Consider the following 15,432-nt stretch of genomic DNA (forward strand, 5'->3'; position numbering starts at 1 on the left):
TGCTCCACTTCTTCACCAACATGAGCTGTCACTTCAGTATTTGATCTTAGTCATTCTGACAAGCCTAAGATGGAATCTCAGAGTCTTTTTGATTTCATTTCCCTGACATTGAACATTTCTTTAAGTGCTTCCCAGCCATTAGAGTCCTCTGTAAAGAATTCTCTGTTTAGCTCTGTACCCATTTTTTTAACTGGGTTCTTTGGTTTGTTGATGTCTAATTCCTTGAGTTCTTTATATATTTTGGATATCAGCCTCCATCAGATATAGGGTTGGTGAAGATCTATTCCCATTCTGTAGGCTGCTGTTTTGTCCTATGTCAGTGTCCTTTGACTTACAGAAGCTTTTCAGTTTCATGAGGTCCCATTTATTAATTGTTGATTTTAGTGCCTGGACTGTTGGTGTTCTGTTCAGTAAAATTTCCCCTGTGCCAAGGCATTTGAGGCTAGTCCCCACTTTCTCTTTTATCAGATTTATTATATTCAGTTTTATCTTGAAGGCTTTGGTCCCCTTGGACTTGAATTTTGTGCAGGGTGATAGATTTGGATATATTTGCATTCTTCTACTTACAGACATCCAGTCAAATCAGAAACATTTGTTGAAAATGCTTTCTTTTTATTTTCTATTGTTTTGGATTCTTTGCCAAAAATAAAGTGTCCACAGGTGTATGGGTTTATTTCTGGGTCTTCAAATTGATTTCATTTATCAACCTGTCTGTTTTCAATGCAGTTTTTATTACTATTACTCTGTAGTACAACTTGAGATTAGGGATAGTGATAGCTCCAGTTCTTTTATTGTATAGAATTGTTTTAGCTATCCTGTGGTTTTGTTGTTGTTGTTTGTTTGTTTTTCCATATGAAGTTGAGAATTGTTCTTGCAAGGTATGTACAAAATTATGTTAGAATTTTGATGGGAAATGTGTTGCATCTGTATATTGCTTTTGGTAGGATGGCCATTTTTACTGTTAATACTACCCACCCATGAGCATGAGAGATCTTTCTATCTTCTGATATCTTCTTCAGTTTCTTTCTTCAGAGACTTGAAATTCTTGGCATACAGGTCTTTCACTTGCTTGGTTAGAGTTACACCAAGATATGTTATATTATTTGTTGCTACTGTGAAGAGTGTTGTTTTCCTAATTTCATTCTCAGCCTGTTCATCTTTTTTTGTTTATTTGTTTTGGTTTTTTGAGACAGGGTTTCTCTGTGTAGCCCTGGCTGTCCTGGAACTCACTCTGTTGACCAGGCTGGCCTCGAACTCAGAAATCCACCTGCCTTTGCCTCCCAAGTGCTGGGATTAAAGGCTTGCGCCACCACTGCCTGGTGAATTCATCTTTTGTATAAAGGAAGGCTACTGATTTTTTTTTTTTTTTTAGTTAAGTTTTTATCCAGTCACTTTGCTGAAGGTATGTATCAGCTGTAGGGGCTCTCTGGTGGAGTTTTTGGGATCACTTATGTATACAATCATATCATCTGTGAATAGCAATCCTTTGACTTCTTCCCTTCCAATTTATATCCCCTTATTATTCTAGATAAAACCTCAAGTTTTATTGAATAGGTACAGAGAGTGGGCAACCTTGTCTTTTTCCTTATTTTAGTAGAATTGCCTTAAATTTCTCTCCATTTAATTTGATGTTTATCAGCTTGTTATATATTGCCTTTATAATGTTTAGATATCCACCTTGTATCCTTGATCTCTCCAAGACTTTTATCATGGAGGGGTGTTAGATTTTGTCAAAGGCTTTTTCAGCATGTAATGAAATTATCATGTGGAGTTTTTTCCTGTTTATTCATATGGTGGATTACATTGATAGATTTTCATATGTTGAAACACCTTTGGATCCCTGGGATGAAGCCTACTTGCTTGTAATGGATAATGTTTTTGATGTGTTCTTGAATTTGATTTGCTGAAATTCTTTGTTAAGTCTTTATGTGACAGTGGCTTCATTAGTTGGCAGTGTTCCTTCTGTTTCTGTTTTGTGAATTAGTTTGAGGAGTATTGGTATTTGCTCTTCTTTGAAAGTCTGGTGGAATTCTGCACTAAAGCATCTGGTCCTGGGCTTGCTTTTTTGGGGGTGGGGTGGAGGAGACTTTTAATGACTGCTTTTACTTTCTTAAAGGTTATAGATCTATTTAAATTGTTTACTTGATTTTGATTTTATTTTAGTAAGTGGTATCTATCAAGAATATGGCTTTTATTTAGATTTTCCAATTTTGTGGCATACAGGTTTTTGAAGTAAGTCCTAATGATTCTTTGGATTTCCTGTGTGTCTGTTATGTCCCCTTTTGAATTCCTGATTTTGTTAATTTTGATATTTTTCCTGCCTTTTAGTTAGTTTGGTAAGAGTTTGTCTGTCTTGTTGATTTTCTCCAAGAATCAACTTTTGGTTTCATTTATTCTTTGTATTGTTCTCTTTGTTTCTAATTTATTGATTTCAGCCCTGAATTTGATTATTTCCTGCCATCTATTCCTCTTTTTGTTCTAGAACTTTCAGGTGTGCTGTCAGTTACTAGTATGAAATTTCTCCAATTCCTTTATAAAAGCATTTAGTGCAGTGAACTTTCTTCTTAGCACTGCTTTCATTGTATTCCGTAAGTTTGAGTATAACGTGCATTCATTTTCACTGACTCCTAGAAAGTCTTTAATTTCTTTATTTCTTCTCTGATACAGTGATCATTGAATAGAAAGTTGTTCAGTTTCCATGAGTTTGTAGGCTTTCTGTTGTTGTTCAATTCTAACTTTAATCCATGGTGGTCTGAAAAAATACAAGGAATATTTCAATTTTCTTGTATCTTTTGAGATTTGCTTTGTGATTGAGTATATGGTCAATTTTAAAGAAGGTTCATGAGGTGCTGAAAGAAGATATATTCTTTTGTGTTTGGGTAAGTTGTTCTGTAGATATCTTGTTAGGTCCATTTGATTGATAACTTCTATTCGTTTCATTATTTCTTTGTTTAGTTTATGTCTCTATGATCTGTCCATTGGTGAGAGTGGGGTATTGAAGTCTCCCACTATTAATGTTTGGGGTTTTGTATATGATTTAGTAATGTTTATGTAGTACATATAGAAGGTGTCCTTGCATTTGGGGCATAGATACTCAGAATTGAAATGTCATCTCAGTGGTTTGTTGTTGTTGTTGTTTTGTTTTGTTTTTGTGTCCTTCCCCATCTCTTTTGCTTAATTTTGGTTAAAAGTCTATTTTACTAGATATTAGAATGGCTATTCCAGTTTGCTTCTTGGGTCTGTTTGCTTGGAAAAATCTTTTTCCAGCCCTTTACTTTGAGGTAATGTCTGTCTTTGTTGATAAGGTATATTACTTGAATGCAGCAGAATGATGGATTCCGTTTATGCAATCACTCTGTTAGCCTGTGTCTTTTTTTATTGGGGAATTGAGTCCATTGATGTTAAGAGGTATTAATAACCAAATGATCATTAATTCCTGTTATTTTGATGTTGGTAGTGGTAGCATGTTCATGTGTGGCTGTGTGCACAATATGTGTGTGCATGAGTGCATGCATGCATGCGTTTCACTTCTTTTGGTTTGGAATTCTCTCCTGTGGTTTTGGAGGTATACTTATCCTTATTGGGTTAGAGTTTTCCTTGTATCTATCTTCTGTAGGGCTGGATTTGTGGATAGATATGCTTTAATTTGGTTTTGTCATGGAATATCTTTTCTCCATCTATGGTGATTGAAAGTTTTGCTGAGTATTGTAGTCTAGGCTGGCATCTGTGCTCTCTTCGAGACTGCAAGATATCTGCCCAGGCCTTCTGGCTTTTACAGTCTCTGTTGAGAAGTTGGGTGTAATTCTGACAGGTCTGCCTGCATATTTTACTTGGCCTTTTTTCCCTGCAGCTTTTAATAGTCTTTCTTTGTTCTGTGTATTTATTTAATGTTTTGGTTATGGTTATTATGTGGCAGGAGAATTTTCTTTTCTGGTCCAATCTATTAGGTGTTCTGTAAGCTTCTTGTATGTGTATAGGCATATCTTTGTTTAGGTTGGAGAAATTTTCTTCTATGATGTTATTGAGACTGTTTTCTGGGTCTTGTAGCTAGGAATCTTCTCCTTCTTCTATTCCTATTAACCTGACGTTTGGTCTTTTCATAGTGTCCCCAATTTCTTGGATGTTTTCTGTCAGGAACTTTTATATTTAACATTTTCTTTGACCAATATATCAGTTTCCTCAATCGTATCTTTTATGCCTGAGATTCTCTCTTCTATCTCTTGTACTCTGTTGGTGATGCTTGCTTGCTTCTATAGTTGCTGTTCTCTTCCCTAGGTTTTTCATCTCCAGGATTCCCTCAGTTTGTGTTTCCTTTATTGCTTCTATTTCCATTTTCAGGTCTTGAACAGTTTTATTCATTTCCTTCATCTGTTTGTTTGTATTTTCCTGTATTTCTTTAAGGGATTTATTCATTTCCTCTTTTAAGGCCTCTATCATCTTTATAAGGTTGGACTTTTATGTCATTTTCTTGTTCTTCTGCTGAGTTAGGATATCTAGGGCTTGCTGTAGTAGGATAGCTGGGCTCTGGTGTTGCCATATTATCCTTGATCTTGCTGATGGTGTTCCTATGCTGACTGTTAGCCATCTGGTTGTCCCTGATGCTAGCAGTCCTCCATTAATACAGGTAGAGTTGTGGGCCAGAAAATGAAGTGCAGGGGACAGGGCACAGGTTGCCACTGCTGGGTGTGCCCTAAAGGAACATAGCAGGTAAGGAGCCTGGGGAAGAGTCCTATCTGATTGTCCAAGGTGCTAGCAGGCCTCCTGGAATTCCTGTAGAGCCATGGGCCAAAAAATGGAGTTCAGAGGACAGGGTACATCTCTCTATTGCTGGGACCCAGCAGGCAGGAAATTTGGGAGGAGGGAGGCATCTCACCTGGTTGTCCTTAGTGCCTGCAGGCCTCTGGTAATGCAGAGGTATGTTGGGATGGGGGACAGATAGATGTACAAATGACCAGGATTTTTTATTAACATAAATATTCTGAAGGATTTTAATTATTTAAAAAATCTATTTCAATAAAAAGAAAAAATTAATTATTTAAATACTTATATATCATCTTAAAATTTATGTAGTTCAAAAGATTAAGTAAATAAAACCCCATTTTTAGGTCATAAGTAGATCAATTACTGAAGTTGATATCTGAAGTAATAGCATAAGTATAAAAGACAACATGACAAGAATCAAAGCAGGAGCAGCCTAACAGTCTATAGAATGATAGTATGATGACACATGGAGGCAGAGGCAAGACAGTTACTGCATAGTCAAGGCCTGCCTGATCTAGTTCTACATCAGCCAGGCCTACAGAGTGAGACTCCTTCTCCAAGAGGAAAGCAATAGCTACAGAAAATTATGTAGTAAGTAGTAAAGATGGAGCCTCCCAGGGGGAGGACTCCATCAGCTAAGTAAAAGAGAAGGAGAAAATGTCACTGCATTTTTTTTTGTATCTTTAGAAAGTGGAACTTAGGCAACTCATAACCTGCTATAATAATAACTATGAAAGTGAAAGAAAAACATAAGGACTGCCAAAGTTACTTTTTTTGTTCTTATAGCTAAAAATATAGATATTATCTCTGAGAATAGACTTAGAATTGGGAACTTTGTGGCAAGGCTGTGACAACTTATTTTTTCCTGCTAGCTTTGTTGTCGTTGTTGTTGTTTGTTTTTGTCTAATACACATCAGCTGGAATTTCCATTTCTAACACTTTAAGTTTGCATAAGTCCACTGATATTACACAGCCTTCAGGACTGTCCTTCTGTAAAATCTTTCATCATTCCAAACTGAAACTCCCTACAAGTTTTGAGTATCAATCTCTTATTAGATATGTAGCTTGTAGATATTTTTTCCTACTTTGTGGTCTGCCTTTTACAATTGGGTAGTCCTGATGTGTAAAAGCTTTTAATTTTGATGAAATCCAGTGTCATTTTTCTTTTTTTGTTACTCACCATTGGTGTCATTTTCAAAATTTTGTTCAAAACTATTTTTCATAAAACTTCTGTAGGAGAACTTTTCTCCACGATGACATGTGTCTCAGATGATGACAGAGATTTAGCTACTTTGAGTCATAAGGTAGATAATTTGAAGCCAGTGGAAGAACAGCTTCTCAAGTGGACTGGAACGATGTCTAAAAATCAAGCTAATCAGACATCTGGGGATTCCTCCCTTCCTATGACATACATGAATGACCTTAGTGCTTTGTAATAAATATGAAGAGCGGGTGAGTGGTGCATTTGTTAGTTTTCCTTGTACTGCCACAGCAATGGGTTTTGATTTTAAATGGAAAATGAAAGTTACTGTCTTAAAACCAATTCCTGAACTTTGGTGATTTTATTTAAAGTTGACTGACAATCTAGAATCCAGCACCTGTCCGGCCCATCACATTAAAAGGCATCCACTATGGTCTAGGTCCCTTTCTCAGCCCCCTTTATTAGCAGTTTGTGTTGAAAAGTAACAGTGGCAAAAACCTTGTTATTTCTGCAGCCTTACTTCTCTATACAGTATGAAGTCCTGGAAGCTGCTCAGCTGGCGATAGAGACCATGAATGGCACTCTATTAGAAGGTTCCTGTATCAGGGTAAGGTGGCCAAAACTAAAAACCAGCCCCCTTCATCTAGGCAAGGTTTAAGTAGGGACATTCTGGAGATGCCCAGGCATGAAACAGTGTAACAAATGCCTTCAGTCAAGACTCAATATTTTTAGTTTTATAAAACTCAGTCTGGGATAGACTAGAGTCTTCACTGTATTCTTCATTAGTTGTCCTTATCCCTGGAAGGTCTGTTTGGAGTGGCTATTATGACTCTGTCTGTTCCTTTAGCTTTTAAGGAGGTAAGATGGTGGGACTGTGAAGTTCTTTTGGTATAAGTTAACAAAATTTCAATGGAGGGAGGAGGCAGGCAACTGGAGAAAGTAGATATATATGAAAATATGTATTTATATGTATGTGTTTATCAGTTACATCCAGAGTCAGTTCTGTGAAGCACTTTATTGGCCTCCTTATAGATTAGGAAGCTGCAAAATTCACTTTTTGATGTACAGCATGACTGAGTGTTAGTTAAAATGATGATTTTGTACCATCTTTCCTTGGTTAGGTACACAGGCTTGTGACAGAACTCACCCTTGAGTGTGACACCCTTGTAAGAGAGCTAGAGAAAGATTCTGAGAACCAAGGTACTATATATGTGGCTGGAATCGGTGAGACCTTTAAAGAACACCTGTTGGAGCAGTCCAACCTCTTCCCTGACCTGGAAGCTGTGATCCTGCCTAAAGAGGTTAAAAGCAGAAAGCAAAAAAACTACTGTTTCCTGAGTAAGTCTTACCACTAAATGCATCCTTGAAGGAAACTGGAGACAATACGAACATAGTATCAGAAAAGGGATCCATCAAACAAACTCTCCTAGAGTAGACCAGGGTAGAACTCCTACTTCTGTCCTGTCCTCATGCCTTAGCTGTTGATCTGCTTTCTTGGCCCTTGATAACAAATGTTGGGATTTTTTTTGCTCTTAGAGTTTAAAACTCTCAACAGTGCCCAGGTAGCCCTTGAAATTCTCAAAGGCAAAGACTGGAAGTTGAAAGGCAGAAATGCCCTAACCCCAAGGCACCTTCAGGCATGGCTCAAGGACATACATCCCGAACCAACAATGCCTATGGGGCTTCGAATTGTACCTCCTCTCTTGGAGAGACACATCTTCAGGGTAAGTGAGTGTGTCCTGGGGTCAGCGGGTTAGGTAGCTGCTTGAGTGTCTAGTTCTGGACCCTGACCTTCTGTCTTTGGAGCACAGTTAGGAAAGGCTTGCTTGTTAGCACTATGTCTATACTTAAGGATTTTTGTTTGTTTGTTCTTGCCCTCAGCCCCATCTCATGTCACTCTCCAGCCAGCTCCAGCCTCCCCAGATCTCATATACTTTTGCCCCCTTAATATCCACTAAAATCCCATTTTTATTCTTCAGAGTGGTTCTCTAAGGAACTTTGAGGGATAAGGGTAGGAGACTGGAGAGCTGGCTAAGTCTTTAGAGATCTAGTTCAGGTTTTCCCAGAGTATGGTTCATATACAAGGTAAATTTTGATTGACGTAGGTAGACTTTATTGCTAGCCCCACTTCTGTAGTTGAGGACTTCCAATTTACTGTACAGCCGTGTCAGATAATGAGATTAGGCAAGATTAAAAGTGGAAATTTCACTCGTTTTAAAGGAAACGTATGTATAAAAGAGGCATGCGTAGAAGTGTACAGATAGAAGGCTGCTTAAAGCTTGGGAAACCTTGCTCTAATGTCATACTTCACAGGTGAGAGACAGAAGTTAGAACTGGTCAGGGACTCATCTCAAGTCACAGAGGCGCTTAATGGCAAAGGCCTGGCAGGAGCCCCATCAGTGTCCAGCTCCCTGGCTTGGGTCCCTCTTGGAAGACCACTTAAAGAACCGACAGCAGCTGCCCTTCCCCACAGTGATCCTAAACACTTGAGGTTTTTAAGAGTGGGCTGCAGTTTCAGATTTTTTTCCAGAGCTTCCTATGGCTTTAGAACTTGAGAAAGTGCCACAATTCTTTTAAAGGTGAACAGGAGGCTAAGTGTTGATATATGTCTGTGGTCCTAGACTCTGAAGTCAAACCACCCAAAGATAGTAGCCTGGCGCTGGAGCCGGAGGATTGAAAAGCTCTACCACAGCCTGAGCCCAGGCACCTTCTGCCTCATCCTGATGCCAGGAACCAAGAAGTAAGATTTGATGTGTTGTCCTCATGATTCTGACCCTTAGAATTTAGCGGTTCCCAAGGAAAGACCTGTAGGTGAATGATGTCCAAGAACATAAAGAGGATTTACATGAATTCTTATCACAGTTCTCATAGCTAGACAGTGCATTCCTAGTTTACATGCATGCTTAAACTTATTGGGACTTCTGATACTGTACATTGCCTTTCAAAGGCTTAGGTTCTCTAGTCTGAGGTAAGAAGTAGGTACTTAATGTGACAACAGGACAAGGTGTTCTATCACAGGGCCCAGGCTTAGCTGTTACCAGGCCTACCCTCCTCACAGATTAGAAGTATGTTCTTGACTTCCCTGTTCTTTTCCTCATTGCCATCTCTGCTTTTGAAGCACAACAATTTTAAACTTTCTGATTTTAATCCTAACAAATACTGAAACAGGCTGTATTGGTCTCATTCTAGCTCCTATCACATACTTTTAACAAGTGGCCAAGCTAGCTGCAAAGATGGTGTACATCTATAGTCATAGCAGTTGAAAGAATGAAGCAAGATTACGAGTTCAAAGCCAGGGGTACATTGTAAAAACATATCTGAAAACAAAATTCTCCTGTGAGGGATTTGCAATAAATCAGTGATCCTTCAAAACAAAGTATGATAAATACTTTAAAAAATTAATGTTAAATCCTAAAATACAGAGTGCAGTTCTGAGTGTGTGTGTCCACGCATGTGTACACACACATGCCAGAGAGAAGAGAGACACAGAGAAAGAGCTTTTATATTAAGCTATTCTTTAAGTTGCAATCTTGCCAGTTCAAATTGTGTTGCTTTAACATAAAAAGCTGGGTTTAGTAGTACATATAATCTCAGCACCTGGGAGGTGGAGGCAGGGGAATAAGGAGTTCAAGGCCAACCTCAGCTACATAAGGACTTTGGGCCACTGTGGGCTACATTTAGTCCTATGTCAAAAATTAAAAATATCTCAAGATTCTGATATTCTAGGAGATGCTGTGCTACAAATAATAATTTGAGTAATATCTCAATTTGGGGGGAGTTTTCTTGTATGATCTTGTTGAAATTCTGGTCTGTCATTAACTTGGGATTCCTGTCCTTTATCTGTGCCTATGATTTGTAAATTTGGTCTTTTTTGGTTTTGGAGACAGGTTCTCTCTACATAGCCCGGGCTATTAGGATTAAAGATGTATGCCACCACATCTGGCTAGATTTGATCTTCTTATAATGCCACAGAGTTCTTTATATTCCTTTCATGTAATTTTGTTAATTTTTCATATGCTTTACATGTGTAGTCTATTTTTATATGTATGTGTGTGTGCGTGCATGTGCCACACGAGTGTGAGTGCAGCAGAGTCCCTGGAGCTAGAGTTAGAGACAGTTGTAAGCTGCTTAATATGGGAACTAACAACTGAAGTTGGGTCCTCTGCAAGAGCAGTGAATGCTCATAACCACTGAGCATCTCTCTATCCTTAAGTCTACTTTATCTTCAAGTCATCATCTCTCTTCTTGATCCCTGCTGCTGGTAAGGCTTTCCTGAGAGTTAAAATTAGGTTATTGAGTTTTTCAGTTTCATTATTTCTACCTTTTACTGAATTTAGTTTTCAGATCTTGAACTGTCTTGTCATTTCCTTCAGCCACATTCAGTGTTTTCTCAGATTTATTCCGATCCTCTTTAAGTTCACTGAGTTGTTTACTGTTTTCTGTAAACTCTTTGAATTCTTTGATGGTGTTTATGGTTTTCTTTTAAATTGCACCCTAGGTAGTTTTTATTAGAGAACATTTCTATAGGACTCAGGGGTTTGGATCGGGACATAATGTCTTAGCCTTTGATATTTATATTTTTGCAATGGGACTTGGTCATTTTGTTGGTTATATGTCTGATTCTAGGCCACCTCTGTTAATTGGAAATTTGTTTTGTTGGCCACGCTTGGTTGGCTTCAGACCAGGTATCGAGAGTTGGGAGTCAGTCCTTCAGATACTGCATGTTGATTTTGGATTAGATGAACAGGGATGACTCCACTTCAGTGGTAAGCAAGAGATGTAAATGGGATAGCTAGCTGTTGTACAAGGTGAGCCAGCTGGGTGAGCCAGGGGAGTATAGGGCATGTCACCATCAGTGGGCCTGAGGCTTAGGAACAAGGCAGCTAGGTAAGTGTTCAGGATACTCACCAGAGTTAGCTAAGACTCAGGATGGCTAGGCAGGCAAGAGTCTTGGGAACTCGGCAGACTGGGCCAGTACACAGGATGCTTACTCCAGTCTAAGCCCATAGGTTTGGTGTGGTGCAGTGGGCAAGGATCCAGGAGACTCACTAGACTGGCACATGAGGATCTGTAAGCCATCAATAAGCAAGTATTGTGCTACATACATAGACTCTGGGCCAGAATTAAATTATTCACATCTTTACTAAGCACAAACATTACAGTAATGCCTCTGTTTAAGTAATTTACCAAGGTCGCACAACTAGTGTGACTAGTCAGGCTTTAACTCTAATGATCTGACTCCAGAGACATGCATAAAAGGCTAGTACTTACTAGACAGCAAGTTAACCATTTGTGTTTTGCTCATTTTCTGCCAGCCTTGTATCCAAAAGCTCCATTAGTTCCCTTAACTCAGTCCTGTAATATTCATAAAAATGCGGCAGTGAACTAACAGGTATCAAATGACTCCTGTTTTAAGCACTGTTCCAAAGACATGCATCGTTAAAGAAGTATAGAAAGATTTTCAGATAGTACTAGCAAAGTCTTTAAGTAAAATGAAAAGACTAACATTAGTTTCTAGGGACTCTGAGGACAGATTTTCATTACTGAAACCTGGCTGTTACTTGCTACTGTAGGATATAAACAACTTATATCTGAGCCTTTCCTTGGAAGACAGAATGAATACTTGTATCATTGGGCTGCTTTTAAGTTTTAAAAAGACAAGTGTTTAAAATTGTCTGTACTTGATTTGTAAGAAGTGCCTGGTGAATGCTGATAATTACTATGCTTCTTTAAACCTTGGTGATATCGTAACAATTTAGAATTTTATATTAAAAAAAAAAAAACCTGGCTTATCTGAAATGTGCCATTGATCTCTTGAGCAGCAGAGCTAGGATATGAATCAGGCTTCTTCACTGAGCTCCCGCCATCAGGCAGCTTTCCAAAAGCTGCCTCTTGGTGTATGGCACTTGTCTACTTAAAAACTTACTTCCTCAGCCAGGGGATGGTGGCACATACCTGGGATCACTCGGGAAGCAGAAGCAGGTGGATCTCTGTGAGTTTGAGGCCAGCCTGGTCTACAAAGTGAGTAGCCAAAGCTGCACACAGAGAAAACCTGACTTGAAAAAACAAAAGGAAAAAAAATCCACAAAAACTCAACATGTCTTTGTGTTTATTTATTGCAGTACTTTTGGAGCACACCCTGGCCTTGGATTGATGAAAATAAAAGAGGAAGAGGAAACTGACAGCCCGGGCATGAGAGTGTGAGTCTCTCCGCATTTTCCAAGTGCCATTTCCCATGCAGAGAATGTGACTAGGCTACAGCCCTTTCTTGATGGCAAGCCTCTCCCTCTTGCAGACAGCTTTGGTAAAAAGTTGGAATACCCACTAAAGTATATTGTCATGTTCAAAATTCCAATAAATGCCTAAAACTCAAAACATTTCTTCCTCTTAGATATGGTGAAGGGGAAAGTGAGTATTTTGTGCCTGAGTTTATTTACACAGGTACTGATTAGTTCCTGTAGCACGACCATTAAATGACATACTAAGACCAAGAGAAGAAAATCCAGCTAGTTTGTCAAGTTTCTGTAAGTAACTAGCCTGGCTAAACTGTTGACTCCTTGGCATCTATTATAAAGTTAAAAAGGGGATTGTGGACAGAGAAAGGCTGAACAAAACATCTGGCAAGAGTAAAGATAGTGGACAACTCTTAGCTTTGTAGTCAAAACCCACTTTCATCCCTCCCATGTTTGGGCATCCCTCCTCCTTGGGATACAGCTGCAGCCTCACTCTTCACCAGCAGGTGTCCCCATCGGACCAGGGCACCACTTGGAAACTTCAAACTCAGAAAAACAGTGCTAAGTTTTAAGGTGACTCTCACAGGTAACAACACTGTGTTGGAAAGATGGGACATGGGTCCACAATTCTTAATCTTGTAGATATTAACTGATTCAGAGAAAGTAAATCCATCACACCAAAAACCTTGCTTTGTATACACAGATCCTGTAATACCACTTGAAGAAGCGAGAGTAGTAAGATGGTTGTATTTAAGAAAAAAAAAAGGGGGACATAAAGTAGATGCCACAGGGTTATTACAAAGGAATGAGTGTGTGCACATGCCCCTTCAAGTCCTAGCTGTTTTAATTATTAGGTTGCTCAGTTTACATTGAATACTATTAATTCACAAACAGAGATGCTAGTATCTCATAGAATTATTTGGCTTTTTGAGACAGGGTCTCACTTTATGTAGCTGACCTAGCTGTCCTGGAACACTATGTAGACTATGCTGGCCTCAAACTCTAGAGATCCATCTGTCTCTGCCTTCTGAGACCAAAAGCATTTGCCACCTCACCAGGCTCCCAGAATTTACCATGGAGATGAATGAAGTTGAGTTCATAGTTATACATGTGTAGGGGTGCAGAACAGTCCTGTAGTTTTGATTCCTGATGTGTAGGGGAAATACACAAAGCTATGCATACGATTGTAACCCAGCTTGGAATGCTATGCCAGGATGTTAACAGTATTTCTCTCTGGTTAGTATGACTACTAGTAAATCGTATTTTACAAAAGGCTTTGATGTATGAGGTTAAGAACTAAAACCAAACAAAACAAAATTCAAGCGGGCTTGGTGGTGCAATGCACTCTGGAGGCAGAGGCAGGTGGATCTGAGTCTGAAAGCCAGGCCACCAAGGCTACATAGTGAGGCCCTGGTTTTTACTTAAAAAAAAAGAAAAAAAAGTTCAGCATTATTATAGTTAGAAAGAAAAGAAATAGTTCTGAAACTTTCAAGTTGGGCACTTATTAGGCAGTGCTTAACCCTTAAATGTAGCCTCTGTAAGTGGGACCCTAAGTGGAACCAAGTACCAATTTGATGTGAAAGCAACAGTCTCCTGGAGTCCCTCCACAGGAGGAAATTTGTCTTGTGCTAGCTTTAGTTTCTTTTCCAGCTGGGGTCCAATTAATATCTACCCCTTGAGGCTCCTGTCCTGAAAGTCAATGCCTCTCCTGGACATAGACAGGCCTGGGTTAGAACTTCAGTTCTGTTGCTGTGTGTTTGGGTCATTCTGAGTTCATTTCCACAGCTGTATAAGATAAGGAAATACCTACTTTTAATAAGTGTGAGTCTTCGAAGTTCCATTTGTGGGACATGTCAAAAATAGCAGTGAAATGGTAACTATTTTCCTATGAAACCCTGCTTAGAATGGGAGGTCAGAACAAGTCCAGCACAAGTGCACAGTAGGTGGCAAACCTTAGCGATCTGGCAAACTGTCCCAAGAAGCCATTAAGGCTTCTGAGCTTCAGGCTCTCCTCTAGCTCCCAAGACTCAGCAAGGCTACTTCCTTCAGAATGCATGAGGGTTTTCCCCGGGCCCCACTGCAAAGCTGAAGAAATGGGCCTGGCCCACAAGCCTCTGAGAATTCTGCACACTGTGTTCTTCCAGCTGATGCTCCCACCTTTTAGAAACCAAAGCTGCCAACTTGGCCTCTTGCAAAACACACATTCCATTCATACGTGCGTTTGTACATTGTTCCTCCCACACCCTTCTAGGCAGTCAATGCTGAGCTGCCAAGACAGCTGCCCAAGGAGCAGGCTTAGGGAAAAGGCAACTCAAGAGGTTTTTATAGAACTCAATTTGGGTTTTGAGTTCCTGTCCCTATTTTGGGATTGTTCAGAACACTAAGCTACATTTGTTTTTATTTCCTTGACCCTCTGAAAATGACCTCTTATAAAAATAAATAGGAAAGTCAGTGTACGTTTAGAGAATAAAAAGACATCTAACTACCCAGAATCAATGACTGCCAATATTTTACAAGCCTAGGTTTTTCTGTCATTATTTGGATTTTTCAAATATCTGCATAATATAGTAATATAAGTCATAATTTCTGAAACACTACTTTGTTGACTCTGAAGCTGCAGTTATGTCCTTGCAGTTTCTATGAGAAAAGCTACTGTATTAATGTATATTAGTGGTTCTTTTAATTACAGAAAGATGTTTCTGTTTGCCAGCATTGTCTCAAATCTTTGCCACTGTGATTCATTAGAGAACAGTTTTCATATGTTCAACTATTTTCTGGAGTACCATTTAGATTGACATCCAACTTTTCAGAAGCTTCTTGGCCATATTTTCGTCAATGGCTGGTATATATATATGTTGCCTATTCTGATGCAAAGCCATCTACTTTTCTATGTTGACTTTTAAGAGCTTCTTATGGGTCAAATATGGTGTCCCTTTGTCAGTGCTTCTAGGTTGGTTGGTGGTGGCAGCGCATCCCAGCATTGAAAGGCAGAGGCAGTCGGATCTCTGAGTTTGAGGCCAGCTTGGTCTAGAGTGAGTTCCAGGACAGCCAGGGCTACACAGAGAAACCCTGTCTCGAGAAACAAATATGTGCTTCTAGTTTGCATTTTAAGGCATGGAAAGCTTGTAATTTAAAGTCCTGATTGATTCAGGGATCAATTTAAGTATCCACTGGCCAATTGTGTTTCTAATGATTTGACCTTTATTCTTCCTGACACTACCTTGACATATAGCAGCT

The 15,432-nt window shown here is 39.2% G+C and overlaps 1 protein-coding gene across 5 annotated transcripts in view; it reads left to right on the forward strand.

Annotated features, from left to right (window-relative positions):
- The window catches only part of Rexo5 (RNA exonuclease 5), a 52,676-nt gene extending 40,339 nt beyond the window's left edge, over window positions 1–12,337 (forward strand). For 3 of the 5 annotated variants that reach the window (XM_028764236.1, XM_028764239.1, XM_028764240.1), the window contains 5 exons: window positions 6,477–6,569; window positions 7,084–7,300; window positions 7,499–7,686; window positions 8,584–8,702; window positions 12,085–12,337. In XM_028764236.1, the coding sequence (XP_028620069.1) occupies window positions 6,477–6,569; window positions 7,084–7,300; window positions 7,499–7,686; window positions 8,584–8,702; window positions 12,085–12,166 (699 nt within the window). In that variant the 3' untranslated portion in view covers window positions 12,167–12,337. The remainder of the gene's footprint in view (window positions 1–6,476; window positions 6,570–7,083; window positions 7,301–7,498; window positions 7,687–8,583; window positions 8,703–12,084) is intronic. The other 2 variants (XM_028764237.1, XM_028764238.1) reach the window with 2 other exon arrangements.
- Window positions 12,338–15,432: the final 3,095 nt, after the last annotated feature.

The sequence above is a fragment of the Grammomys surdaster genome, unplaced genomic scaffold (assembly GCF_004785775.1).
Source record: "Grammomys surdaster isolate TR1022 unplaced genomic scaffold, NIH_TR_1.0 142, whole genome shotgun sequence".
In the NCBI taxonomy this organism is placed as follows: domain Eukaryota; kingdom Metazoa; phylum Chordata; class Mammalia; order Rodentia; family Muridae; genus Grammomys; species Grammomys surdaster.